At 44.8% G+C, this 26,971-nt stretch overlaps 1 protein-coding gene and 1 long non-coding RNA gene across 8 annotated transcripts in view; one reads left to right on the forward strand and one right to left on the reverse strand.

Moving 5' to 3' along the window:
• Nucleotides 1-1,437: 1,437 nt before the first annotated feature.
• LOC120436203 lies at nucleotides 1,438-3,732 on the reverse strand. Of its 2 annotated transcripts, none has more exons than XR_005610233.1 (3): nucleotides 3,592-3,732; nucleotides 3,105-3,364; nucleotides 1,438-1,607 (listed from the first exon to the last, which is right to left on the reverse strand). It is a non-coding gene; the product is annotated as an uncharacterized LOC120436203 (long non-coding RNA). The 2 variants fall into 2 exon arrangements; XR_005610232.1 differs by having other exon boundaries at nucleotides 3,570-3,692.
• The window catches only part of zeb2b (zinc finger E-box binding homeobox 2b), a 99,265-nt gene continuing 75,897 nt past the window's right edge, over nucleotides 3,604-26,971 (forward strand). For 3 of the 6 annotated variants that reach the window (XM_039606707.1, XM_039606709.1, XM_039606708.1), the window contains exons 1-2: nucleotides 4,080-4,208; nucleotides 5,190-5,330. In XM_039606707.1, the coding sequence (XP_039462641.1) occupies nucleotides 5,258-5,330 (73 nt within the window). In that variant the 5' untranslated portion in view covers nucleotides 4,080-4,208; nucleotides 5,190-5,257. Of the gene's footprint in view, nucleotides 3,742-3,878; nucleotides 3,963-4,079; nucleotides 4,209-5,189; nucleotides 5,331-26,971 lie in introns of those variants that run through there. The other 3 variants (XM_039606710.1, XM_039606711.1, XM_031735622.2) reach the window with 3 other exon arrangements.

Genomic DNA, 26,971 nt, shown 5'->3' on the forward strand with positions numbered 1-26,971 from the left:
TTTAAAAGTGAGCTGTAAGAGGATCACTTCTCAAAGGATACCTGCACGGACAGAAGTTAAGCCGCAAGTGCAGGAACGTGTCTAACAGGTCAGCTTGTTACAGACGGATCCCTGCACGCTTCTTCTAGAGCAGGAAGTTCGCAGCATCGGGTGAAAGTAACACCGAACAGCGTCTATCACAGATTCTTCTCTAATTCCAGCAAAGCGCTTTTTCTTATTATTATTTTATTTATTTTGAATTTTTTTGCTTGAAGCACAGCACGCATCTCTGCCTCTGATTCGGCTTCTTATTGCTGATTTTCTCTCCTGCCCCGTTAGCGGTAAATACGCCGCGTGTTGGAGGTTTGATTTGTGGTCGTTTTTGTGAAATCTTCTGAGGACTCAGTCGCTGTGGGCAAAAACGACCTGCAGAAAACCCAATAAAAGTCAGCTGCTTTGACCTCTGACCTCCCCCATTCGCTGCCCGTGATCTCAAAGTTGCATCCTATGAGTGACGTTTGTTATTATTAACACGGAGGGTTTTTTCTCTCTCTTTTTTTTTGTAACAGCAGCTGACAGCGAGCGTAACCCGACTGCTCAACAGTCGCACAAACAGAAGCCGTAATTAGACCGACAGATCCTCCAAATACTGCAAGACGTTCTTGCAGAAGCCTCTGCACTGCTGTCTTTGTGTGTTTATGCCGTCGAAAAAAAACTAAAAGTGGTGGGCCTCTCTCTCTCTCTCTCACACACACACACACACACACACACACACACACACACGCTCACTCACTCACACACTGAGGCTGGGAGAGAAAATTAGGATTATAATCTCGGTAATCAGCAGTCATGCCTGAGGCGGGCAGCTGCAGAACTGCAGAGCTCCAATTTAGGCGTCGGACATTAAAAACCATTAAAACCCAAGTGAATTTCCCACTTATTGATTTTTCTGGGGCAACAATTCAACTTCAGGAAGGAGGAAAGAAAGAAAAAAGAAAGAAAGCAAAAAAAAGCAACAGCAGGTAATGTGCTGTGAAATGTTCCGGTTTTTATTTCCAGAAAAGAAAAAAAAAGCCATAAAAAACACACGTTTTGATCATTTTCACCTCAAACCTGCACAGTTATCTCACACTTTTTATTCTGCAGGTAATGCGCACACACACAAAATGATGAATCATGCATGTGTTGTTTTGGGCACCCCCCCTCCCTTCCCCTCCCCTCCCCTCCCCTCCCTTCATTGAAACCAATATATTCATTAAGCACAAGGTCCCCCTATAGGTCACACACCGACTGTAATCCGTTTTCACGGTGAATATGTGGTGGCCCCACGGACGATGGAGGGGTGGGGGTGTGGGAGAGGTGCCACTCAGTGGGGGCAGAGTTGGAGCTGTGGTTCAAGTGTGTGTGTGTGTGTGTGTGTGTGTGTAAGAGAGAGAGTGAAAGAGGAGGAAAGGGGGGTTATGGCGTGACTGCTTGGTTTACACGGTGGTAGCAAATTACGCGTGACAACAATTCACCCAGAACCAGAACCACTCTGGACCCCGAGCAGCAACAGCTATGGTGGGGCGAAGCAGCTTCGCTGGTCCTCCTCATGCTCAGGTTCCTTGTCTTCCTCCTACGACATCATCCTCATCAGGGTTTAAGGAAGGAGACGAGAAGAAACGGTGGAAGTGATTAAAAAAATACAGAAAAACAAAAATAATGAGAAAGAGGACACTTCCTCCCCTTGCAGACAACAACAACAATAACAATAATAATAATAACAATAATAATAATAATAATGATAATGATAACAATAATAATACAGAGGACGGGTTTCTATGCAAAAGTTTCTTTTGCAACATCTGATTGTTTTTGTTTTGTTTTTTTGGTGTGTGTGTTGTGGGGGGGGGGGGGTGCATAGGGGTGGAGGTGGTGGAGGTGATGGGGAGGTTGAGGTGAGGTGGGGGTGAATCAACCAGTTCAGCCCCTTGATTGATGATTTAATTAGCCATACAGTGGCGAACTGCAGGGAGGACAGGACGCAAAATAATGCTTTATTTACATAACCAATCAGAGCACTGCAAAGGTGGAGCTTCCTCCCTCTCTCCCTCCCTCTCTCTCTCTCTCTTCCTCTCTCTCTCTGTGTGTGAGTGGTGCAGAGATGGTTGACTTCTGTAATAAATGCGGGATTCATCCTGTTAAGTGGCGTCCAGAAACACACACGCACACACACACAGACAGAGACAGAGAGGGAAAAATCACTCGAACCATCCCGGAATATTCCTCTGATATTCCTGCGCGGGCTCGTGCGGCTGTGGCGTTGTGACATCACACTCACTTCATTCCAGTTGGGGTCTTTTTTTTTAAAATAAAAACAAACAAACAAAAAAAATGTAATGATTTTTCCCCTCCCTTCACACACGCGCTGAAGCTGCGCGGCAAGCATCGAGGAAACAAACGGCGAGGACTCCTGCAAACCGGCAAACATGGGACTATTTTTTTTTTTCGTGATTTATTTTCAGTTTTTTAAGTTGGACAATGCGCCGAATTTGCGCACAGGTGCATCGATTTAAACGCACCTCCAGAAGCGAACCGCAAAAAAAAGCAAAACTTGTTCCAAAAGCATCAAAAAATAAATACGAGGGAAAAAAAAATAAAAGAATTAAGACGAGCCGAAAACAAGAAACTGATCATTTCTAACATTTTTAACTAAAAAACGAAAACATTTTTTTCAGAACCCCAAAAATAATAAAATTGAGGAAAAGCTGCATTTTCACCAAATTTGCACATTTTTACAGCGTAAATAAAACCCGAACATCCTCCAGTCTTTTGCAGCCAATTACAAAATAATGATAATAATAAAAATAATAATAATGATAATTAAATAAAGAACACATGTAACTGACTCCCCCCCCCCCCCAGCTCCAGCATCCCCCTCCTGTTTCTGCGACTTAAACCACATTACTCCTAACAACAGGCACACATTTCCACGAGCGAACACATATAAAAATGAATCATCCTTAGGAGTTTTTTTTTTCTTTTGTCCCCCCCCCCACCACCACCTCACCTCCTCCACCTATGTTCTCTCTCTGCAACACAAACACTCAGAAGACAGGGGTTAAAAAAAAGAAGCACAAACTCACTGTCGCCTGGTTCTTACTCCGTGTCGAAGCCCGACATAGTTGGTTTCACTCTCCAAAAAAAATAAGAAGAAGAAAAAAGGGAAAAAAACAGAAGACGAAGAAGAAGAGAGAGAGGGAGGGAGGGTAGAGAGAGAGAGAGAGGGAGAATGGGGGGAGGGGGGGGGGAACTTGAGCCCAGAAAGATGCTCACGTTTGGCTCTCCTCAATTATCCCCTCCCGTGAAGATAGGTGGCGTGCGTTTCAGGGGGCTTCTCCTCTCTCTGTGTGTTTGCACGGCAAAGAAAAGGAGGTGGAAAGGGAAAAAAAAAATGTCATTAGAAGAGGCGTAACACGTCAGTCCCTACCCAGGTTTGTTTCCTGGAGTGGGTGTAAGACATCAGTTGTAAACCTGCCCTAGCAGGAATAGCGGTCCCTCCCTCCTCCCAACTATTTCTAAGGCTTTTATTTCTAAGGCTTTATCATCACCGGTGGAACAGGACCCGCTCACCGCCGCCAAGCTCCCGCTATCAGCCCGTCCTCGCAGCTCCTCTTCCCCGCAAAAAGAAGCCTTTGGACCCTCCTTTTTTTTAAAAAAGCAAAAAAAAGAACAAAACAACAAAAAGAAAAACCCAAAAGAGAAAAAAACAGAGCCGAGCAGGTATGTGCATCCTTACTTTTCTATCATTTCCACTCTTTTTTTCTTTTATATTCCTCCTCTCTCGCGCTCTCTCTCCCTCTCTCTCTCTCTCTCTCTCTGTCGCTCTCGCGCTGTCGCTCGCTGTCTCGCGGACAAATTGTGTCGGATATTACAACTTCCACGCGCTCGCGCCAGAGTTTGGGAGCTCCGAAACTTCGACTTACCTGCGCAGGTGGAGAAAGGTGCGCTTGGGTTTAAAAAAAATATTTATTTAATTTTCTTTAAAGGAAAAAAAAATCCATCCGCTTTTTACATTTTTCCCACACACACACACGCAGACACACGCCTCCCTGCGCTCTGCTCGTCGTCTCCCTCCGCGGTGTCCTGTAGAGGCGTCCTGCGGGGTTGTGACAGCCGGGGAGAAGCTGCTTTTTGTCGGGCGTCTGTCGCCGCACAGCCCCGGAGACCCGGAGAAAAAAGGCGATTCCGTACGGGTGTCTTTATTTTTTTTTTTAAATTCATTTATTTATTTCCTCTCGTTCTGGATCTTATTTGAACCATTTCTCCCACTCGCTCGCTCACTCAGCTCTCCACTCCAATACCCACTTCTCCCAGTAACGGCGATTTGCGCTGATAGATTCGCAGGCGAAACGCGCAATTTGGCTCTAATCGCTTCTTCTACTTCTTTTATGTTTATGCGCCATTTGTGCCTTAAAGCTTTCTTTCCTCTCTCCTCTTTCTTCTTCTTCTTCTTCTTTTGGCACATTTGAACAATTATCCCCCCCCCCCCTCTGTCCATCTGTTATTTATTAGCAGAGTTTGGATTCACTTTATTAAACCTGAAAGAGCAATTTTTGCTCAAGTGTTTATCGGGAGTTGCGTGACTTTTAAATCCCAGGGAAAGCCCTCCGTTTTTTAAAAGAACAGAGTGACTGAAATGTGAGTTTGTTCTCCCTAAAAAAAAGCGCAAAAAACTAGGAAAATGATTGTTTTGAAGTTTAATTAAAAGAAGTGGATTTTTTTTAAATATTTTGCTTACATCGGAGAGGAGGATGAGGAGGCAGAGAACGGGCTGTGAAACTTTTCTGATTTTAAATAAGAAGAATTCCGCTTCTCGTCCTCAGCCCTGCTCTCTGAGCCGATCAGCTGAAAATCTAAATTAGACGGACACGGATCTTCCCCCCACCCTCCACCCCTCCACCTCACCTCTCCTCTCCTTCCTTTCCCCTCTTTCTCCCCTTTTTTCTTTCCTCCTCTCTCTCTTTGAAACGATCTGTCCCTCCGATCCAACACGCATTTTCAGCTTCTCGTCCGCGTCGCAAGTGGATGTGGATCACTCTCACACCCCTCCTCCTCCTCCTTCTACTACTTCACCACCACCACCACTACCTCCTCCTTCCCTTCACCCCAACCCCAACTCACATTGTTGGTGCTGGTGTGTGTGTGTGTGTGTCTGTGTGTGTTTTCAGATCTCAAGCTGAAATCAAGGAATCGAGTCCATGCGAGCTGCCATCTGATCCCATACACACACTTATCAATGAAGCAGGAGATCATGGCGGATGGCCCCAGGTGTAAGAGGCGAAAACAAGCCAACCCGAGACGGAAAAACGGTAAGAGAAAAGATGACGGGACGCAAAGCTGCTGCTGTTGTTGTTGTGGTGTTAGTGATGGTGGTGGTGGTTGTGTGTGTAGTGTAGAGGTGGTGGTATCTTTGGATGTAAGCCTGCTTTCAAGGCTTCTCGCTGCGGTTCAGGGGTGTGTGTGTGAGAGAGAGAGTCCGCGTTCATTCGGGCTTTAAAAAAAAATTATTATGACTATTTAGTTTATTTAGTTTTTACGCGTGGATGTAAAGAGAGCGCTACCCCGGGAGAGAAAGTGTGCGTAAATGCGTCCGAGGATTCAGTTTCTCTGTCCTTTTTTGTTTTTTTTTTTGTTTCTGTTTTTTTAGTTATTTATAATTTGAAATAATAGCGGCTTTTAATTGTGGTGAAGCGAGGGGGAGGGTGGAGGGGGTGAAGATTGTCAGGAGGCTTGTGTTTTCAAAAAAAAAAAAAAAAAAGTCCCAAAATGTTAAATAGTGAGAATAAACTTGTGGATGTTGGAAAGTTTGGCGGTTGCCGGCTGCTTTCTCTTGGGGGAAAAAAAGAGAAAAGACAAGAAAAATCCGCCATGGGGGAGGACTGAGTGTCTGCCTGAGTGTAGCGGTCACTGGCTGTGGAGGAAAAAAAGTCCAGTCTTGTGACTTTGAGTTTTTAATCCACGCGCTGGCACTCCGTGACCACCACACACACAAAAACACACACACTTTCCCCTTCTATTTCTATAATAAATCCACGCTTATGGGCCTTTATTTTCTCTTTCTTTTTCATTAGTATTTTTCAAAGTCTTTGAACGCCTCACTGTCGCTGCTTTTTCGGGACATATCTCACAGGAGGTGGCACTTGGCTTCTCTGGCTCACTTTTTTCCTTTTTTGAATTTTTTTTAAGCGATTAAAAAAACAACAACAACTTTATTTTCCTATCAGTAAGTGAAGGCAGCACGAGAGGCTTGTATAAATAGGGTGACATGTCCGATAAATGCTGGACATTAATTGGGTCTGGACTGGGGAGCGCTGGAGGTGGAGATTTGTTGCTTTTCTTCCTCCATTTGACTGCACCACACTTTTCCCCACAAGAGGCAAATCTGCAGTGACATTTCCTGGCCCCCGTTATTCCTGATTATTCCATACAGGCTCAGAGAGAGAGAGTGTGTGTGTGGAAGTGTGTGTGATTCAGCAGGTTTTTATTTGCAGTTTTTAATTCTAAAAGAAAGGAAAGACAGACAGAGAGAGAAAACTGTGCCCCCACAGGTTATTTATCTAGATCAGATTTCACTTATTGATCCCGCGCAATCGATGGCAGACAAGCATTTTGTTCCACGCTTAAAGAGCCTCACAACAGTGCAGGAGATCTCTCACGTTCTGGATCTGCGGCAAGATGGAATAACGAGGACGGAGGAGATGTGATGGTGTGTGTGTGTGTGTGTGTTTTAGCCTTGGCCACCTGTTTTGGTTAAAGAGGAAATAAAAATAATAATAATAGTAATAATAGGAGCACAAATATCATTTTCACACCCTTAAACCTGACGGAGCTCTGGCACGGCTGCGGGGAGATTATTTTTATCCGTTGTAGGAAAAGCATGCAGCGTATTCCCGTCTTCTTCTTCTTTCCTCATTTTAAGAGAAAGTACATTTATTAAAAAAAAAAAAAAAAAATGACAAACAAGCTCTCTCTGATGACACCCCCCCTACTCTTCCCTTCCTCCTCCTCCTCCTCACTCCTCAACCCCTCACACACCCCCCCCCCCCCTCCTCTGGGAATTCAGAGGCTTATTGAGGCTTGGCCACTCTCTCCTCTCTGTGTCCTCTTCCTGCCCGGGCTCGGGTCGCTCGGAGGGGATGGCGGCTTGTTTACGGCCCGGCTGCCACACTTAAAAACAAAGCAAAACACAGATTTAAAAATGAAGAAGAAGAAGAAGGAGGAATGCTAAATATTCCAGCAGATGGATGTCGAGTTAGGCACGCTAACTGGCAAATCAGATGAATGTACACAAATGCGATATACGTCGAATTAGAGCTGGTGTCTCTGAGGCGGCGGTGTGCTAATTCTAATTTGTGTGCCACCTGTTTTGTTATGTTTTTTTTTTTTTACTATTTTTTTAAAAATAGAAATAACACACACACACACCCCTTCCTCCTCCTCCTCCTCCTCCTCCTCCTCGGTGGAGCGCTTTCTTGGAGCCCCTCTTTGACATTCTCCTCCAGATGACTGTTGGCCTTCAGGGTTGGAGTTGCTGCGCTCGCTCTCACGTCATGTGGTATTTAACAGCGCAGTTCGCCACTTATCCCTCTCCCAAAAACCCCCCCACCTCTCTTGCAGATTTCCGAGGAAAATATCTTTTATGAAAAAGGGCAGAAATGACATTTTTTTATTCTCACACGACTGTTAGAACCACCGCAGAGAGAAGGAGAAGAGAGAGAGAGGGTCTCTTCTTCCTGCTGTGAAACTCGATCGCAGCAGCGTGAAGCGTTTGAGAGTTTGGCCTTCGCCAGGTGTTGCTTGTCACATCCAGCTGTGACAGCACACACACTCTCACACACACACACGGACACACACAGACATACGCACACCTGTCCTTATTTTCTTATTACTCAACCAGCATCAAAAACAAAAAAGAAACCACGAAAAGCTCGGCTGTGTTTTTGCAGTTTGGACTCCCTGTACGAGCAGAGGAGGAAGGAGGAAACAGACATGTTGCAGATGTTGCAGGTGCTCTTCCCGTCCTGCTTTCTTTTTTCCTTTTTTTCTTTTTCGGTGATTCTTCACCCTCCAAAATACGCCGATTACATAATCCGAAGCAGGCAGCCTGCTCTCTATCTATCGCTGACTCTTTCTCCTCAGTCGTGCGAATGTTGTCACATATTTACGAGTAAAACGGAGGAAGAAACCATCTTTTTATTCTTCTTCTGCTTGTTTTTTTTAATGTTGTGTTTAGAGCATCTGCAGTCAAAAATTTAGGGGGGTGAGGGCGACTAAGCAAAAAGAGAAGGAAGGGGTTGGGGGTGAGGAGGAGGAGGAGGAGGTTTCGCGGGGCGCTCACGGACAATTGATTGTCAGCGGTAATGTGTTTCATTTACATGTTTATACCGTCAATAGTGGCGAAAGAGGGGGGGGGTGTCCACGGCACGCCATTCACTGCTGCCATTCCCATACGGGCTGGCGATTGTTGTGCACCAGCAGCCAGAGCAGAAGAAGAAAGAAAGAAAGAAAGAACAGAGAGAAAGAGTTCAGCTGTGCGTTATTTTCTTTAAGTGAAATGATGACATCAGGCAGGGATGACTCCTCCGAGCCTCCTGCCTGTCACTGCTTCGGCACCGAGAGGCCCGATATTCCTCCTGCACGGAGCTAAATATGTCCGTGAATGAGATCGCTGTGGAGAGAGCAAAAGCAAAAACATAAACAAAAATGTATTCAAAGGAAAATAGAAAAGGAGGGACTTTTTATTCCTTATAAAATTCCTGTGAGTGGGATTTATTTCGGAGACGCGGTGTGATGTCTGTTCCTCTTAGCGTGTCCTTTCCACCAGGAATTAAATCAGGAATGTTGCTCAGGCTGCGGCATTTCCACACATGCACGTTTTTTTTCTCTTCTTCTTCCTCTTTTTTTCATGCTTTGATAAGGCAGATAAAAGCAAATAGCATGGCTTGTGGCTGTACCCCCCCTCCCCCCAACACACACACACACACACACACACACACACACACACACTTTAAAGTAGAAGTAGAAGCTAATGATCATCTCACCTTCATCCTAAACGCCGGACAGCAAACTTTCATCAATCCCCTCCTCCACCTTCTTTTAATTTTTATTATCATATTACCTTCATATCCCCCCCCCCCACACACACACACACACACACACACCCCAGGGAAAAAAAGGCATTTTTTTTGACACTTCTTTTCTTAAAAAAAAAAAAAAAAAAACTCCTTCCTCCTCTTCTTCCTCCTTCCTCCTCGACCGCCCTGCCTACTTGTGTGAAGATATTTTTTCCGCCTGGCGGCCAGAGAACACACACTCGCAGAGGCACGGCGAGCCCGGACCCCCTGACACCGCGGGTCTTTGGAATGCCTTAGGTACGATTTCACTTTCGCTCACATCAATGCTGACCTGAATGCCTTTCATATCTGATCCGCCGCGTCTCTCCTGGTAAACATCCCCCCGGGGGGAGGAGGAGGGAGGGAGAGGAGAGTAGAGAGGGGTGGGGGGGAACAAAGAAAAGGAGCTCCTCTTCTCCTTCTTCTTCTTCTCCTTCTTCTTCTCCTCCTTCTTCTCCCTCTTAATCACAATTCAGCCCCTTTCGCCGCCAGCAGCGGGGCTCGCACATTTGCATTCAGCATCAGGAAGAAAAAAAAAAGGGCCTGAGATGAAAAGGGGGGTGAGAGAGAGAGAGGGAGAGAGAGGAGAGAAAAAAGGGAGAAGAGGAAAGGGGGGAAAACTAGAGGTGGGTGGGTGGGTGGTGGGAGAGAAATAACTAGGGTGTTTGTGGTTGTTTGTTGGTTGTCCCCTGGTTACAAGCCTTTTATAGCCTCCCTTACTCCAAGCAAGGGTCCCCGGGCCCCTCCTGACAGACAGATAGTGTTACGAGATGCCCACACTATTCGTGGCCACTCACACTTAAGAAGAAGGAGAAGAAGAAGAGAGAGGTATAAAAAAAAAGAAAAAAGAAAAAGATCCTGGCTGCGACCGATTGGATTGTGCACAAAGAAGGAGATAAGAGTCGGGAGCAGGTGTCTGCACGATGCGCTTTTTTTCCCTCTGCTTCTTCTTCCTCTGTTTGGCACCAACTTCTCGGCAACTTTGCACGTGAATTCAAATAAATAAATAAAATAGTAGCCGCAGTCTTTAATTATTTATCTTTGTTATCGTCGGATTGCCAGAGCTGCAAAGTGTTGGATGGATAGATGGATGGAGAGGTGGGGGTATCATGTGATCTGGATTTCAGTTTTCCTTTCATCCCTTCCTCACCCAGAACTTTCCTCTCTTTATTTTTTTTCTTTCCTCTTTCTTTTCGGTTAAGAAGAAGGATTATCGGTACACCTTCCCTCCCTCCCTCCTGGCCCAAGCTGCGCAGGATTTAGGCAGATTTACTTCAGCAAACACCTTTGGACACTGGCGCTTGTTGGTGGTGGTGGTGGATGGGGGGGTGAGAGGGAGAGAGAAATAGGAGTCTGTTTGCAAAAGGGGCCTTTTGTTCGGAGAGGTTCTGGATAATGCCTTACCAGGCAGCCACGATATTAACCCGTGCTTTGGAGAAAACAGGGGTGGAGGGGTTAACGCTTTGCATGAGAGCGCTGTGACCATCCTTGCCGCCTCCTCCTCCCTCTCCTCCTCTCTTGTTTTCTGGTTTTGGTAAAAAAAAATTCCTGTAATTTTGAAAAAATTCGACTCGCATATATATATATTTTTTTCATGCAGAATGTATTTGGGCTGATGCACACTCACACAAACACGCAGCAACTGCCAAGAACGATGAAAGCGAGCGAGAGCGGTGGCCGGGATCCGTTGCCTGACTAACACCGAGGCATGAATCAGCCAATAGTGAGCCAACTCTGCCCCTCTCTGACTTCCTTTATGCTTTTAAACCCGCTCGCATTGACATGTCAGACCAAAGAAAAGCAACTGTTTTTAAAAAAACTTTTTACTGTATCTGTTCCCTGAACCGGTCGAGCTCGGTGTGCTCGGACTCTGGTGGTTCGTGGTGGCGTGAAGGCGGCGGCAGCAGCAGCAGTAAAGATGGAGCAAAGGTGGCAGACTTCAAGGTGTTTGTGGCAGCCGGCTTGTCCCCTCCTTCCTTATTATTTTTTTTATTCCCCCACCACCATCCCTGAATTTGACAGCTCCTATCAACTTCCCCTCCACCCTCCTCCTCCTCCTCGCTCTAAAAGTTGCACTCAGATGTCTTTCTCCTGCTTCCCTGACTTTATTTCATGCCTCCATGCTTGTTTTCTTCCACCTCTTGTTTTTTCTGTCTCATTTTTTGGGGGGGACAAAAAAAAAAAAAAAATAAGCAAACACAGAAATTGAAACTTCACTGGTCCGGCAAATAATTGCATGCATTTGGACTTTTCATTTACACTCTTTACCCTAAGCCCAGGCATGTTTTATGCATCGCGTAGGAAAGATGGTAGGAGGAGGAGGAGGAGGGAGGAATAAAACATGCATTTTCTCATTTTTTTCCCTTTTTTAAAAAAAAATATCATGCCTCATTTGAGTCTTTCTCAAGTGAAAATGCAAAGTCTTTATTTGGCCCATCCGTTCCATCTCGTTCCTGCTGTTTGCACTTATTCAGTCGTTGCGTTTTCTACGCCTGTGATTTTTCTGTTTTTTCTTTTTTTAAAAATGCTTTTCGACATTCTTTCCACGACTTTTTTCCCATTTGCGAGGGAGTCTGGGCGCGACAGGCGACAGGTTGCTGAGCAGGTGTAAACTAACGTTCAGATTTCATAATTAAACGGGAGGGAGGGGGGGATGCGAGGGGAGGCAAAAACAGAAAAAAAAGAAGACGAAGAGAAAGAAAGAAAGGAGAGACAACTTCAAAAACACTGTCTGCGTGCACGGCAACTCTTCTAAAATGTCCCGTTTCTCTGCACATTCATCATGACTACTGCGGCTCAGACTCCCCCCCCCACACACCACAAATATCGATCATAACGGGGGGGAGGCGAGGCGTCAGCTCCGATTATGAAGCGCTTTTAACAAACAAGATTGAGTCTTAATAGAGCAACAAAGAATCAAATATAGATTTAATCAAAAGAGCAAACACCTCACAGCTGCTTTGAGCTCGTGTGCTAGCACGCGTGCGTGACTTATCGCTGCTGCTGTCAAGCGTAAAGCAGGGCACAGCTTCATGAAATAATCTATTAAAATAATTTTTTCCCCATTTCTTCTTCTTCTCTCCCCGTTTTTTTTATTTGGTGGCAGCTGCTTCAGAGATGACACCTTTGTGCAAACAAGTGTTGAAAGGAGCCTCCAGTTTTTCTGCTCTGATGTCGGCGCTGCTGATCTGCAAGCGCCTGCTCGCTGCCACATGTGCACACTCTCTCTCTCACACACACACACACACACACACATTTAGTAGGAAACACACACACTCTTTGATGTATGTTTGATTGTCGGGTGGAAGAGCTCTTCTGGCAAGGTCACGGCCGCGTGGAACAATCAATAACAGATCGGCAGATTAAGGCACGGTGACATCTGGAAATCTAGGGCCCTTTTTCCACGTTCGCCTTCGTGCTTCCATCCCACCTTTAATTCTGGATAATAGAACATGCTATTTGATCAGGGGGCTCGCTTTCTTACCGTAGTTCATTATTCAGAAGGTGTCCCGCTTCTCTGCCACCTAAGTGCGCCCCTCTTGTTACCTTTTCCTCTTTTTTCTTTCCTTCTAACGAGGACTTGCTGTCCGCTTCTCTTTGTGCTCCGGTTTCCCCCCTCCCAGCTCCAATCCCGTCTTGCGTGGAAGTAAATTCAGATGTGTTATCTCAATTTAATTGCACCAGATTGCCAAGTGAGATTAGGACAAAATTAGGTCATTTTGCGGTTGCACAAATTTCACTCACTTTCATCTCGCTGTTGATCAAGCACCTTCTTAACCGGAGGTTGCAGCGCAAAGAGGGAGATGGTCAGAAATTGCCCCGACCTCCTTGTTATTCAGACATACGTTTAACCTTTTGGCATGAAGGAGAGCTGGAACACGGACAGGGAGCACATCTCCCCCCCACCCCCTTTTAAATGTCATCTGTGGTGCAGGCAGTGGACTCTGAGAGGTGAATCCACGTGTTAATGGGTTCTGACTGGAGAGGGAGCCCCCTCCCCTGAACGCCTCGTGTCCCGTTGCTGTCAAACACGAATGTCAAACAAACACCTCCTCAGGTAGAGGGGGGATAATCACACCGACAGGCCTGTCCTCAGCCTTTCTGACGCGCAGGACGAACAGGATGGGGGGGGCTGCAACAGAGAAAAGCTTTTTCTGGCAAGAGCGCAGGTCAAGGTTTTTCGGCAAGGTGGTCTGGCAAAGAGGTCGTGGGTTCGAGTGTAAAATACATGACGGTAAATTAAGGATTTTTGGAGCTGGAGGCTTAGGTTTGACAGGGTCGAGCTTTTTGTGGTTGTGGTTGCAGTTTTGGTTTTCGGGAGTCAGAGCACGACTCTGGTTTTGGATTGGAAAAAGCTCTGAGGCTGAATTATTATCGACCTTTAGAAGTCATGATGAGGTGATAAACCCAAGGTTTGTGTGGTTGTAGCTGCTGCTTGCTTTTGAGGCCTTGAGAAATCCGATGAGACCTTTCGGCTATGGCATGCTATTCACGCTGGATTGTTGGGACGAAAGGGTATTTCCTGACCTAGAAACCTTGCGGGAGACAACTTAGATCGGGTCCGATATGAAGACTCGAGTTCATACTTGGCCTTGTGACTCAGTCTAAGACACAGCCTGGTCTTTGGTTGAGCCAACATTTTATGGCTTGAGAGCCTGGGGATGTTTTTGTACATCACTGAGGGTTTATTCTTTGGGGTTTTCAAAAATCTTACGAATTCCGTAGGGGGTAGCTATCAAGTCAAGGGTTCACCTCTTCTCTTCTGTGTTTCTCCTTCTCATTTTTGGTTGGAAAACCTTCAGGTTAGACTTGGGTTGCACTATCAAGTCATTAGTTCGGTGCCTCAACTGTAAACATGAACAACCAGAGGGAATCTAACTCTCCTTTTTGCCCCCCGCCCCCCCTTTGTGTCGCCCAACCAGTCCATTTCCCCTTACCTCTACTTCCATCCATCCCAGTCAGTCATCTAATCAGTCAGCCGTCTCTAATTACTTCTCCCCCACCCAAGGGAAGCTACTTCCTTATCGCCTGGCCGTCTTGCTCCGGCATTCCTGAGATAAATTCTCCACCACTTTGTTATTCTTACTACTTAGGGGTATTGGAATTAGCATGGCCATCAAAGCAGACCTTGTACTCTGCCTTTTTTCTCACACACCCCCTCACGACCTTATCTGTGGTCATACATTACAGTCGGGCATGGGGGGGGACGTGCCCACGGGCCGCAGAGGTGAATAACGGACAGAGGTATCGAGCCGACTTCAAAGACGTGTGGGATGATGAAGCGATGCAAATGTGCAGCTTGTGGCCTTTGTAGCCGTGCAGGTACTCGAGGGCTGCGTGGTAAAGGATTAGTCAAATTGCACTCGGCGGTCCAGGTATTGCATGTGTCCTTTCATATTGCCATGTTTGTATTTATAGAAAACGGCACACTAAAGGGCTTCCTGCGCTGCCAGAAAGCTGTCATTTACGCACCGAGCCGGTTTCACAACCTCACCAGCTCCTTCATACCTGTTAAAACCTCCACTTGGCAATCTCAAGCATCCTGGGGTAAATAATCAGTGCTCCATTCATCCCCACAAACCCCACTTTCTTTTTTTTTTGCTTCCCCCCTTTTTTTTTTTTTGCAGATGTACGGGTTCGCCCTCGCTTCCTTCCTTCCTTCCGCTCCTCGCCGTATGTTACCCAACATGGTTTATACCTCAACAGCAAGCAGACGCCGCCTTATAAACTGGCAATCACAGTATCCCTAATGTTATTACTTTTCATAATTAGTTACAGCAACACTCATTCCACGACTGGCGGAAAGGAGTATTCCTTAGTAATTAAGGTAATGAAATATTCATTTATGCTACCTTTTCAGCGGTCTCACAAATGAGCCAGCCATGCTTAATGTCCGCCCTGCCTCTGATTTTATTATGATGGCAGACTGGCACATCTGCAATTAGTACTCGCGCTGACAGTTAGCGTTTCAGTTAGCGGCGGTAAGCAGAGGGAGTCGAGGTGAGGTAGCGAAGGGTGGGTTGGGTGCACCCCGGTGCGATTACACGCCCCTCTGCCACCCTACCTACCCCCCCTCCACAGCTTGCAGCCTTTACTCCACTTGTCTTTTTCTTCTTTTGCCCCCCTTTTCTGCTTTTTCCCTGTTACCTTTTTCTCCTCCCCGACGGAGAGGTTACCTTTTCCCAACGGTGCAAAATTGACTTGACATAACTGTTCATCAGTTTCAGTCCTCCCCGCTGCTGCCACCGCCACCACCGCCGCCCTCTCTCTCCCCTAACTCACCCCAAGGTAGTTTGCATCAAATCAGACCCAGTCAAGCTTCAAGTGGAAATTGGCAGGCCAGAACCTGACAGTGGAGGAGAAAACGAAGGAAGGGAGGGAGGGAAGAAGCAGGCAAATCACGGCACACGAGGAGAGACCTGAACTACATCCAAGATGGTGATCGGGAGGTCAAGCTTTGAGGTTAAGTGCTAATAAGTCAGCTCGGAATCAAATCTTATTAGCGAGAATATAGCTAACAGTTTGGATATTTACTGGGCCAGATTGCAACATTTCTTCTTGCTTGGAACCACTGACACGAGCAGTTTTCCCACCGGCTCGGAGCCACGACGTAGCAAAAAACATAAATTTTAAGGAAAGTATGAATATTAATTACCAGCTGGGAGAAAAAGGAAGTCAAAGGAGTTTTTATTTTGCATAGGGGGTGGTGGGCATTTTCTTAAAGAGGGGCCACAAACATGCTTCCATATTTGCATATTTTTGGACACATGTATTTATACGCCACCCATGTGTGCATGCTCACTGGCAGGCAGATGTGCATGTTTTCCTCTCCTCCTGAACCTTGCTGCGGCCCGCTGAGGGATTTTTAGTGATGAAACTTTTAGCGACTCTTCGCATTTGCTCCAGTTCTGTCGCAGCCACGTCACACGAAGCTCAAACCCCCCTCGCCTCCCTCCTCACAGCTGCTATATATTTTTATTAAGCGAGAGAGGTGAGTGCTCGTTTTCTCTTTTTTTGTTGTTTTTTTCTTGCCCCTTTAACGGCCTCTGAGGATTTTTGACGCTCCTTCTTCACTCTTGCATCGCCCCGTCACACCTTCTCCCTCTTTATCTTCATCTGCTTGCGTCATCTTTGCTCCTTCCTCGCCACTTTCTCCTTTTCTCCCACCTTCTATCTTAATCTCTCTCTCCCCCCCACCCCCTTCTCCTCCTCCTCCCTAGCCTACCCCTCATATTTTCTCTCTTTCTCTCATCCCCGTTCCCTGCCTCCCTGTCCTCGGCTTTGCATGTGCCTCCGATGGGCTGATGGGCTGTTGCGACAGGGCAGCATTGAGGTAAAACGGTGTGACGGCAGAGTTTTGTTAAGCCGAGAACAAAGGCCTCGGAGATGCCGGGGCCAAGCCATTGTCGTCCCCCCCCCTTACCCCCCCGTCCCCATATTGGCCTTGCCACAGTTTTGCAGGATTTAATGCTCTGTTTACCTCCAGCCAATCGCCACTAATATTCAAAGAGGAGCTTCTTCCTTTATGATAGATCCCTCAAAAAAGAGAAAGAAGGAGAAAGAACTGCGGGCTTGCTCGTAGAGGAGTGTCACGCAGGGTATCCATCGAAAATCATAAAAGGAAGTTGTATTCAAAGCAAACTGTCAACCTCGGGCCTGTAGTTGTACGGAAGCAGTGGCATGCTCCTTATATACATCTCAAACTTCCTGCGAATCCCATAAATCTTTAAAATAACACCAAATGCTTTTTGCAAACAGCGAGACTGACGGCGACTGGGAGAGAGATAGGGAACAAGTGTATGTGTGTGTGTCACACAGAGGGAACGTGTGTGTGTGTGTGTGTGTGTGTGTGTGTGTGTGTGTGTGTGTGTGTGAGTGTGTCTGGTCCGTTGGAGTTACCCTGCATGGTCTTTGGGCAAACTGAAAGCAGTGCTCAGTGGGATTAGAGAATGAGTGTTGCTGGGGTGGCGGAGGGTGGGCGGAAGGGGGGCAAAACACAAGAGGATTCTGGGAGGTTTTTTTTTCCCTGTGCTATAGCAGCAATCTGCTAAAGAGAGAAAACAACTGCTTCCTAAAGGGTGCGTACAAAAAAATCCTAGATCCTGATCGCACCTGATAGCAAATCATTTACCAAAAATGTAACCTGGCAAACTGGGAGTTTTAAAGAAAGGTGCTTAATTTGCATGGAGCGCATAAATAAATAAATCTACAAGTTAAAATACAAATATATATATATATATATATATATATATATCACATTTTTCCTCTAGCAGGTCTCTGTCTTCTGTCTACATTCGCCACCTGCATCACTCTACAGAAAAAAGCGTTTATCTACCTTTGATGAGAGGGCGTACTCATTAATGGCTTCCCTCTCAATTTGGCTGGCGGATGTAGATAGCAGACAGAAAATAGTTCCTGCATGCTAAAAGCTACTGCTCACACAATGTTTGTGGATTTTTTGAATAACCTGGTCATGAAAAGCTACTTTCAGCTGCTTCCTCCTCCTTTGATTCGGCTTCTGACACAACCTTGAAAGGATTAGTGTCTCCTGCTGGAATCAAACCAGCGACCTTTTCCTTGCAAAGGTCCTTCATGAGGTCCTTTTAGCGCCATTTTACTCAAATGAATCACTCCAAAACTGTGCAACTCACACCAGAAACACCTGCAACAGGCCAGAGGAAACACCAAAATTTGACTTTTGTGGCTCCGAGTAAAAAAGTTGCAACTCCAACCTTACACAAGCATTTCCACCGCAACGTGGCGCGTTTGCTTTATTTATTTATTTTCGCCTCAAGTGACTCGGACATTAAAATCAAAGTTTCCGAGAACAAGGGGCCGTAAACGCAGTCGAAAGCGCCGTCATCGAACCCAATGATATTTTCACGAGCGCATAAAGATTATGAGTCCATTTCGGTCGCACCCCATCTGTGCTTTCATTTGCGACTATATGCCGAGCAGTTAAAGGGGGGAGGCAGAGTTAAGACGCGCCGGTGACTTTCACTCGGTTAGATAGTTTGTTAAGGTCAAACGAGATGGTTTAATCCACACGCCCTTCCTGGAAAAGCCTTAAAACCTCGGGATGATTGACAAGTGAGGAAGTTGATGGCAGTTGTTCCGAGGTGGTGGTGGGGAAGAAAGTAAATAAGACACTTCCTGCCAAATCCTCCCCATACTGCGGCGGCGATTAACGGGTTAACTAAATGAAACAATTTGTCAACAGACGAGTCTATCCAAACCCCCTTTTTTCCACTGCTGGTTTTTGCCTTTTTTTCGACCCCCCCGCCTCCCTCCCCGCAAAACAATTACAAAATTACAGTAGATAAAAACTGAACGTCGCTCCGTATTTATGCAATCAACATAACGAAGAAACAAAACAATTTAATGTGGAAAAATCATCATTCATCTGCATTATAATTGCTTCTCTTTCACATCTACAGGGATGGTTAATTAAAATTGTGATTAAATGCGCCTGCACTGCCTAAGATGTCTTCCCCCTAAACAGGTGCTACAGAATTTAAAAGTAAAGAGAGAAAGCTAATTAGCATTGGAAATTGAGAAATTGCCTGCAAGAATCGGTGTTAATTTCAGTCACTGATGAGGTAATTTATAAAGGGGGAGCGCCAAGGAGAGGCTGAGATTGCAACATGGACTCCCCCACCCCACTGCACCTCACTCCAACCCCTCCATCCACATAACTGGTTTCCCAGTGTGCAGGTGAAGCTGTTTGGAAAACATCGAAGCCGCTTGGTATTCTGTCTTAGTTACCGCCGCTTTAGGAGTAAAGGCAAACACGTAATTTCTTTCCAAGAGGTTAAAAAAAGGGAGTCAGGAGAATCGCTTCCAAGCACTAAGATAAGAGGGGGGTTGAGGAAGTAGGAAGGAGAGGTTGCATCCTAAATCTGCCTAGAAGTTTTTTGGTTGTAGCAGCGCTCAAATGGTGGTTGTAAATCTTTCAATCCAAGTCAGGGAAAACACGACATCGAAGCTGCGGTGCTGTGGGTTTTTTTTTCCCGCTCGGGCTTTGTTGGCCGGCGTCCTCCGTCCCACTCAGAGTTTCCAGAAACTTCACAGATACCGCTGATCTCGAGTTCTCGTTGTACGCTCTCCACCCCTCCCAACACTAGTAATTACCTGTCATTGTCCATCATTATAGTTGGCCTTGGAGAAATGTCAGGCCTGGAACGAGACCGAGCCAAGCTGTTCCAGCGTGTTCTGAACTTGGCCGCAACTGGGTCACATCTCCCGTTTCTGAACTCGCCCCGTTGACCTATCCGTCTCATTTATCTGCTTTATCTGTCTCTCTTGAAACGTGTCAGAGTTTGCATAAGTTTACATGCTTCTGTCAGTGGCTCTTCTTTGACAAAGACAGGCCTTGCTCCCGAATAAAAAAAAATTCTTCTTTGATGCTTGACCTTTTCTGATTTGTCACCAGCAGTAGTTTTTGGAAAAAAAAAAAAAAACTTCAGTGGCATCAGGAGCCAAAGTTTTCACAGAAATTGGCGTTTTTGAACCGAGAAAGGGGGTTGGACAGGTGGGAGGAAGGGGGTGAGCTAGCAGGCCGGAGATCATTAGGCTTCCACAGCGGTGGAGCTGAAGCATCAGCCAGCGCAAGGTTTAAAGAAAAAAAAAAACTAGGAAAGCCAATTTGCTGAGACATACTCTGTCGACCTTTCATCATAACTGGGGCCTTTTTCTTTTAGATTAAGTCCAGTGAGCAGAACCCAGCCGCCTGTCAGCCCGTTAAGCCCCCCTCCTCCTCTTCCTCCTCTTCACTTTTTAACAATCGCCTCTCTCACTCAGCCTCAAAGCTCCCCTAACTTTCCACAGCTGCTATGTGACAAATCATCTACTTTATACCCCTCTTACCCCCTGCTTTTGACACCAGAGATGCTTGTTGCAGCATCCACTGGAGTTCTCTCATCCTAAAACATGAGGTGTCTAGTGTTAAAGCCTCACAGTGGTTGTAATTTGTTCAAACATACTGAAAATGTCAGGATGAATTTGTGGGGGAATATTTATGTATATAATTCAGAACAGTGATTCCAAAGCATGGACATCAGTATTCCTGCAGGACTCATGGAGTATGTGGACAGATTGGTTTTAATTACAAGAACTGACTGGTCCTGAACAAGTTTAAGCTGTAATATAACAGACCTGCAATTGAAACAGACTAAATGCATATATGATTAAAGTTTAAAATAATAATAATAATAATACTAATTGAAATAGCTCTCTACAAGTATGGCTAACAGCTATAATTGTTAGTTAATAGTAATGAAAACTTTTGGAAGTTTTTGCTAGAAATGTGGAAAAGCCATTGTAATCGTTATCTAGCAGTTTAGATCAGCTAATAAAATTGTAAACTACAGATACTCGATAAACTATTAGTTAAAATGGTATATAAAATATTGGATTTAATGGCTAAAAGTGGAAATGGATTGCTAAAACTTAAGATTAACACACTGAAATCAGTCACACGAGCTATCAGTATTGCTATTGCTAGCTAACAATGTTAATAAACAAACAAAATTGTTAGCTAAAATGATAGCAGGTGAATAGTTAGCAAAACCTTTTACTTTAAACTAACTTGATAACTTGGGCCTAAACTGATAACAGCTAAAATAGAATGGATGAACAAGATTGCTCCTAAGTTAAAATACCTCAAACTAAAATGAAATGTTGCTATTTATTTATGCTAACAGTTGAAGTTAGCTAAAGCTATAGATTAGCGGTTTTGTAGTTAGGTAGAAATATAGCTAAAGGAACAAATCAAAGCTAAACATGATGGATTAGAGCTTAAATTAGTCGGTAAATATAATATATAGCAGTTAAATGGATTAGGCTTTGAAGTCAGTAAGTGATTTTCCTAAACCTAAGTGCTAAATGATGTTACGTAAAAGTAGTCCAGATAAAGTTTCAAATTAGTTTCTGAACATCTGACAGGCCTCTGAGGTTACATCTGGTGAAATAAAGTTGGGCACCACTCATTTAGAAGCCGTTTTGACCTTTTCCACGTGGTGCATTGGGAAAAAAATTATCCTAGGTTTGATATTTTCAAGACTTTGAGGCAGCTTTATGGTGAAACAAAGAAAAGGAAAAACTGGAATACATGTCTTACAAGTATATTCCAAAACAGGAATTAGAACGTGAAGGAATTTGCTGAAACAGTTCCATGGACATCACCCATAGCAGAGCTCCTTCATGATTATTTTATGACCCCCCCCCCTCCCCAACGTCTCCTTCCTCTACATCCTTGTCCATCTTCTTCCTCGTCTTCCTTTTTTCCCCTCTCTGAGTCACTTCGCTGAACAGGTCAGGCAGTAAGTGACAAGGTATTTCGTCGTTTTGTGAACCTTTGCCAGACTGATTGTTCAGTGCAAGTGTAGTGTAACTGAGCCGCTTGTAGCTCGCCGGAGTGTGGAAAATAAGATCGAGGACTGTTTTTTTTTCTTTCTCCCACTACCTCCCTCCTTTCTCCCTCCCTTTCTGTCTCCGTCTTGGTTTTACAACAATGTAAGATAGTAAAATAGATATCCAGTGGCTCAGTGAGCGCTCGCTCCTGTGCTCCGACGTTGCTGTCGCTCTTCATACATTTCCGTTCCACCTGACAGCCCGCTGTATTGCTCCAACATTTACACTCGCACCGGTTTGACCCGTGACCACTTGTAGCTGCCTATTATGCTATTACCGGCCAGGCGGTAGCCATACTGACTCCTCTGTTTTCACCGGGGTTAGGCATGAGTGCCGTCCCTGTAGTGTCAGAACGGGTCAGAAACTGTTGTCAACGGGTTTCTGCACCAATGAGAAGAGGCCAAATTCCACTTGTGTTTCTTCTTGTTCCCTGAAACCAGTTTGTTTTATGGACTACATGAGGAAATCCCTGTAGATACACTTGCAAGATTGGAAAAAAAAGCCACTTTCATTGAGTATTATTAAGGGATATCCTTTAACTTTGTGAGGTCTTTTCCATGGTTTCGATCCATCTAGCCTCTTTGTGAAAAAATGCTTGTATAATCTTACAGCTATAATGCATAACCAAGTTCTATGCATCATTTGTTTCAGGATAACCTGTGCTATCAGAATATATGTACTGCAGCAATGTCACGTGAATGTATAGAAAGTTTTGTGTCTATAAAAGAAAAAGAAAAAAGAAAAGATTTCAAGTTCCTAGCTCATGGCGCTAGCTTAAAGGGGTTGATTTCTCGAGGAAAGATCCTTAAATATTCTTTTTCATCCTCTCATGTGCTAAAACATGGTTTGCAAGGCTCACTTTTGCTGCTGCTACTCTTATAGGTGACCATCTCGAGTAATAAATCCCCAATCCTTGGCTGAGTTAGTGTCTCGCCTTCATAACCAGCTACTCAGTGCCACAAAAGAGTATTTATCTTACAGGCGATGGGGTAAACCTCCTGTGTGTAGTACTGCAAACTCTCTGTTTATTGCTCGAGGCGCAGTTGAGAGAAGAAGGTGTATTTATCAAAGAAAATCATCCTGTAGCTTGTAACTGTCTTCCTTTGTGATTAACGTTTTAAAGAAGATCTGAAGCGGCCATTTTTTCCCTCCCTTCAGCTGAAAATGAAATTTATGCTTTTATATGGCTTTTAACGGAGGATAGGATGTGATGTTAGTGTTGATGTAGCGGTGGCAGAATTGCAGTTTATAAAAGGGGGTGAAAGGGATTTTCTACAACTTCAAAAACAAGCCAGAGGAGGAACAAGAGGAAAAGCCTCCCTAAAACCCCTCCGGGAGAGACTCACACAACGACACCAGGGGGGAGAAAACAATCGCTAATATTAGGAGGAGAGGTGGCAGGGGGGGAAGGAGGTGAAGACACTCACACACACACACACACATACACACAAAAGAAAACCTAGAGTTTGTTTATGTGCACATAATGCGAGTCTGTGCGCCCGGTGAAGCGCCGCAAATGGGAGAAGTATGCGTGGGTTTCTCAGGTAACAGGATTACGTGGGCACATAATTGATCCATTTGGGGGAAAAATGACAGGGCTCTAAAGAGGCCTCGGCTTTGGAAATGGAGTTTATGAAACAGGCATTCGTAAATTCAAAGGAATCAATATGTCAATTTTATTACATCTCCGGGCCAGATGGGCATTAAAGGCACAGCTCATCCCTCTGCTTCTCAACCTCTCTCTCTCTGTTCTGTCATCTCATTCGCAGGGTCTCTATATCTCTGTCTTTCTTTCTCTTTTTTTTTCATTTTCTGCTGCTTCTTTCGCTCTCCGATTCCTCCCGTTGTTTTCTTTTTTTTCTTACTATCTGCAAATGTTTGACAAAGGTTTATTGCCTCCCTCCTCTCCCCTCAGCGTTTTACTGTTTCTTTGTCAGCCTCACTGTGTTAGTTGGACTAAGCCGACCAATTCTGAACACATTTACAAAAGGAAGGCAGCCACCCTAATGTTTTCAGGTCATTCATGGGAAGCCCTCCTTACAAACAGGAAAACAGCCATTTTCCCCTTTATTATCACATTTATTGTTGGCAAAACTATACACTGAATGGTGGTTGTGCTTGACTCAAAATAGCAGAAAAAAATGGATTAATCTACCGAAAGGTTGATAGCTAACAAATTTGGGGTACTATTTCGGTTTTGTTGCATTTTAACCACATGCTAAACAAGCCTGTTTCACAAACTAGAATATGTTACCTCTCAGATTAAAATCTGGCCTTGCAAGTTTCCATTTGGGCAGGTCAACCGGGTGCAGATTCCATATAAAGAGATCGTTTAGAGATGGCGTAATTAAACTGGTGATTTTTGTTGTTTGTTGCAAATAAAGGGTTTTGAGCTTTGTTGTGTTCGAGCCAAAGGTTTCTTTAAGGTGTTCTGTAAACTAGTCTCACTTAGGTTCATTCAGTGAGGGCTGTCGTCATTTGGCCTTGATTCTGAAATTATCAGTAAAAGTATATTTACAGTTAAAAACTGTCCAGCAACTAAAAGCTGTTACATTTAGAGGGGAGTTTGATTGACCTAACAAGTGTTTTTGTGGTTATTTCTGGAGTATTTTGGTGACTGGATAAATCTGCTGAAGTTACAGGGCTGGCTCATTTTACCACTTTAACGCGCAGGCTAAGCTAGACTCCTGTACTGGAGTTCTAGGGTAAAAACAATGCAAATCTAACCGCATCTCTAACATGCTGCCAACAACCTGGTGGAAATTAAGAGGTTAAAGGTACCTGCTAATTAGCTGACGATGCTTTCTGGCTTATGTCATGGATGCAAAAGAGGGCAGGCAGTCTCCACAACACATTTTATAAGTATTTTTTTCCATTTCCATTTGGGTATGTCAAAGATATCATACAAGATATAAACATTACTTGGACAAGGAAAAAGATTATGGTCAGGGTTAGGGCTAAAGTTCATGGTTTCACGTTACAAAGGAAAAGACAAAAAATGGTTTAGTTAAATGTAACTGTTCATGACAATATGAAAAGCTATTGTGTAGGCAGGTTCCAACCCCTTTAATATCCACTTGGTTCGTGATGAACTACCTAGGGGTAGGGTTATGTTGTTACCGATTACAGGTCAAGGTTAGGGTGTCGTTGAAGGGGGAAAATGACGAACAAAAAGCAAAGTAATGACGTGTTACTCATATGTCATTTCATGATACCAGACTGATGTGCAGGCAAGTTTTTAAAAGTTTACAGGTTCCAAACTCATTATTGGTTTTGCTTATCCTTCGAATGTATGACACAAGTCTCCCGCCCCCTCTCGCTGTCTTCTTATCGCCTCACTTCTGTCGGTCGTCCCTCTTGTTATCTTTCTGTCTCTTCCTCCCTAATTCCTTAACTCTCTCTCGTGATCTTTTACTACATTATCAAGGTCTCCCTCTCTCGCCGTCTCTCTTTCTGCGAGTCGAAGGTCCTCAGTGGCCATTTTGTGGGCCAGATTTTGTATGCCTCCATACATGCGTGTGGAAGAGGAAGCTGCATGCAAGCATGTGGGTCTCCGAGGTATCAAATAACCCTGCACAGGCAAATGCATCAGCTGAAATATGCTCATCAATGCAGCTGTTGACTCAACACTATTATTCTCAGGAAAAAAATCTGCGAGAACAATAAACAGTTTTAAAGCTCGGCCAATAGTCGAGCTCTTAAAAGGCAAAAAAGAAAAGGATAGAGAGTGGGTGGGTGGGTTGGGGAGGGGGCAGATTAAGCATTCTGCATTTCCCCCGCTAAAATATTCACATTTCATTTAAATACAACAGCATCCCAGGCAAGATTTAATTACCATCCAGCGCTATAATGCAAATGAATAATGCAGCAAAGACTGATGCAAACGGATAGAAATATAAGACTCCTGCGCTCAATAGGGGAATGTGAGAGAGAGACAGAGAGAGAAGGAAAAAGTGGGGGGAAAGGAAAGGGAAAAGGTTAAAAAATGCCTCTTGATGCTCACTACTTAGCTGGATTTGAAAGGGAGAAGGAGATTGACAGGAAGGAGGAGAGGAGAAGAGGAGGAAGAGGAGTTAGGGAGGCATCGGCAGCAGCAGCAGCACAATTACGAGGCCCAGCTTCCCTGGCGTTTGCCAGGATTTTCCTTCTCCCATTCCAGTAGTTCATTTTTGGAGTAAGTAAATAATAAGAAGTTGGTGATGCTTGCATTTTTAATTCCACCCCCTCCCCTCTCTGCACTTTTTTTTTTTTTTTGTTCAGTTCACTGACTGACATCTGCTATCAATGCTAAGCAGGTGTTCCCGTGCAAACAGACGTGCCCCTGTTTGTGTTTCGCCATCCCCGCCACCGTGCACCCAAATGAGCAACGTGATTAAGAATCCTGTAAATTTTTGAAAGGAAACGGATGGCTGCCCGGCTAGAACGTAATTACACCGCCGCCGACATCCGCAGCTCACCGCTGCAGCAGCCAGAGCCAAAGCAACAGCAGAGAATTAATAATATATAATGGCATCTTTCCTTGTAATTCATAAATGAAATAAAATGAAGGAGGAGTAACTGCTGATAAGTTTTTTTTCCTCTTTTCTTTTTCCTCTACTCTGTCTCTCCCTCTCTCTCCCTCTCTCTCTCGTGGGGTGGGGAGGGGGTGGGGGTGTAGGAGCAGTGGCAATTTTCAGAAATTGAGTCGAGACGATCATCTTCTGCGATGCGTTAACTCAGCTCAGGCTGTGTGTAAGGCGAGCTTCCTTTTCCCCCTTTAGCTCATTTATTTACTAAATGACACCTTCACATATGTCCCCTCACTTCTTTTCTTCCTTTCTCTGTTTTGTCATTATCCCCCTCTTTTTTTCTTCTTCTCCTTCTTCTTCACTTTGCTCTATGATCTTGTATGCAATGGACAATTAGCTATGACATCTCAAGTGGCGTGTAACTTCCTTTTCCTTGAACTTCAAAGGCAGTCGGCACATTAAGTTTGCACTCTTCTTTGAGACTTTCAGCCCGCGAAAAGGTAGCGCCTTAAATAAAAAGACAATTATAGGAAAAATATTAAAACAAGGGGGGCGCAGAATGAAAGATGAAGCTGAAATGTGCAGCAAAAGGCAGGGAGAGGAGGGGAGCGGGTACAGATGGTAACCTCTGGGGAGGCGAAATGAGGTGAAGGGAGTGAAGCAGGAAGAGGGAAGAGGAGCGTAGCGTGACATACAGGCCGACTAAAAAAACTAAACAAAAAAATCATTCATTTACTTCTTGTTTTATGTGCTCGATCATCACTTGCAGGTGCAACATAACTGAGATTTAGAAAGTATGGCACGGTGATTTATAATGGAAACCTGCTGCAAGTGCAAAGGGACATTTGTACAACATTTTCTGCTACGCCGCTACGCTCCGCCTCCACGCGGGGATTTGTGGGGTTACCAGAGCCTTGT

Source organism: Oreochromis aureus, linkage group 23 (genome assembly GCF_013358895.1).
Source record: "Oreochromis aureus strain Israel breed Guangdong linkage group 23, ZZ_aureus, whole genome shotgun sequence".
In the NCBI taxonomy this organism is placed as follows: domain Eukaryota; kingdom Metazoa; phylum Chordata; class Actinopteri; order Cichliformes; family Cichlidae; genus Oreochromis; species Oreochromis aureus.